General features: G+C 40.8%; 1 protein-coding gene across 1 annotated transcript in view; it reads left to right on the forward strand.

Moving 5' to 3' along the window:
• Window positions 1-1,605, forward strand: part of LOC107104003 (ubiquinone biosynthesis O-methyltransferase, mitochondrial-like) — an 11,298-nt gene that overhangs the window by 7,109 nt on the left and 2,584 nt on the right. The window contains exon 4 of the mRNA XM_015403884.1: window positions 484-750. Coding sequence (XP_015259370.1) covers window positions 484-750 — 267 coding nt within the window. The remainder of the gene's footprint in view (window positions 1-483; window positions 751-1,605) is intronic.

The following is a 1,605-nucleotide window of genomic DNA, read 5'->3' on the forward strand; positions in this document are numbered from 1 at the left end:
CATAGCGTTCCTTGACAATGTCGTTTCTAAGTCACCAATTTAGTGCTACTTGGTCCCAATGGAATTTCCCATTGGGAACCTACTAGCACTAAGTTGCTAACTGGTTAGCAAGATGCTTCCGACAAATCGGCCACAAACAAAGTTGCTTGCGAACCTTCCGCCACAACAATCCCGCCCCCTTGATAAACGTCCAATCACATTCACTTTATTCACTCGTGTAAAGTCGTGCACCCCTCTGCAGAATTCGGAAATGCAACATTTGGAACAACCGCCTCCGTACGACTTTAACGTTGAATAGTTTTAGCCATTATTTGCCTGAACTGTTGCACCTCTATATTCCTTCGCCTGCTTTTAAAATGTTGATAAATCCTGAGGAGACAGAATCTCTGTAGCTTTTATCTTTTTTTTTTTTTCCTGAAAATATAGATTTATTTAAAATCAAATGACGTAAAGATGATTGAATCTCATATTCTCTCCCTGCAGCCACTGGGTCGTCTGGGAGCCACTGTGTTGGGTATAGATCCAGTAGAAGACAGCATCCGCATCGCCCAGCTGCATTCGTCACACGACCCAGACCTTCGAGATCGGGTGTCCTACCGGGCCTGCACCCTGGAGGAGCTTTCAGGCGACGGGGAGGCAAAGCAGGAGGAACAGACGGAGACCCAGTTTGACGCCATTGTGGCGTCTGAAGTTGTGGAGCATCTGGCTGACTTGGAAACATTCGCCATCTGCTGCAGTCACGTTCTGAAGGTGCGTCTTGTCGCGAGCAAGTCTCCTGTGTATTTTTATCATTTCATCATTGCATGTTCTCTGCGTTGTTGCCCTGGGAAAGTATGTGTGTGGTTTGGAGCTAGCATTAACAAGCAACAGTGAAGGTTGTGTGTTGGTGCTGGCTCAAAAAACAAAGCGAGAACATTTAACTGGCAAGAAAATACAGTGTTTTACGTGGGAAAAAATGATAAAGCAGTGACAACGACTCAACAGAACATCGTTAAAGAGAATAAAATTGAATCATTATAACAATTATATTAAAATAGATCACATTATTGAAATATTTAAGAAAAATTAAGAATCTTCTTTGGTTGCTGCATTATTTGGGGAGTGTTGACCACCAATTATGTTGTTTTTTCAAATTTTGATTCTTCTTTTCGAGCCATAAGATTAAAAGAAAGAGGGGAAAAAAAGGAATGATAGTTATTTGTAGCAGTCCTGTCTTAGCAGCTGTTACGTAGGTCAGTTTCCAGTTTCAAAACAAAATGAAAAATACAACTTTAAACCATCTTTGGAGCATCGTACATTAGCTATTAGCATTGTTAGCATGGCTAGCTGAAGTTTGGGTTTATATTCCGGAGAAATTCAGTGCTTACCTTGACTTAAGGTCGTTGGAATTTTTTAATCAAGCATCTTTTTCCAAGTAAAAGGCTAAATTCAAATAATTGTTGCTCCTAGCTCGCGCTCCTAGCTTCTGTTCCTTCACCTTTCATGTGATCAACAGTTAGAATGGTATTATTTGCAAGGAAAGGAACTTTAGACTGTGTATCTGAACATCCTTTAGCTTTCCTGGTGTCGTTGATTATGTTAGTCAATTAGAAACTGAAGCTTTCA

The sequence above is a fragment of the Cyprinodon variegatus genome, unplaced genomic scaffold (genome assembly GCF_000732505.1).
Source record: "Cyprinodon variegatus isolate N-32 unplaced genomic scaffold, C_variegatus-1.0 Scaffold1588, whole genome shotgun sequence".
In the NCBI taxonomy this organism is placed as follows: domain Eukaryota; kingdom Metazoa; phylum Chordata; class Actinopteri; order Cyprinodontiformes; family Cyprinodontidae; genus Cyprinodon; species Cyprinodon variegatus.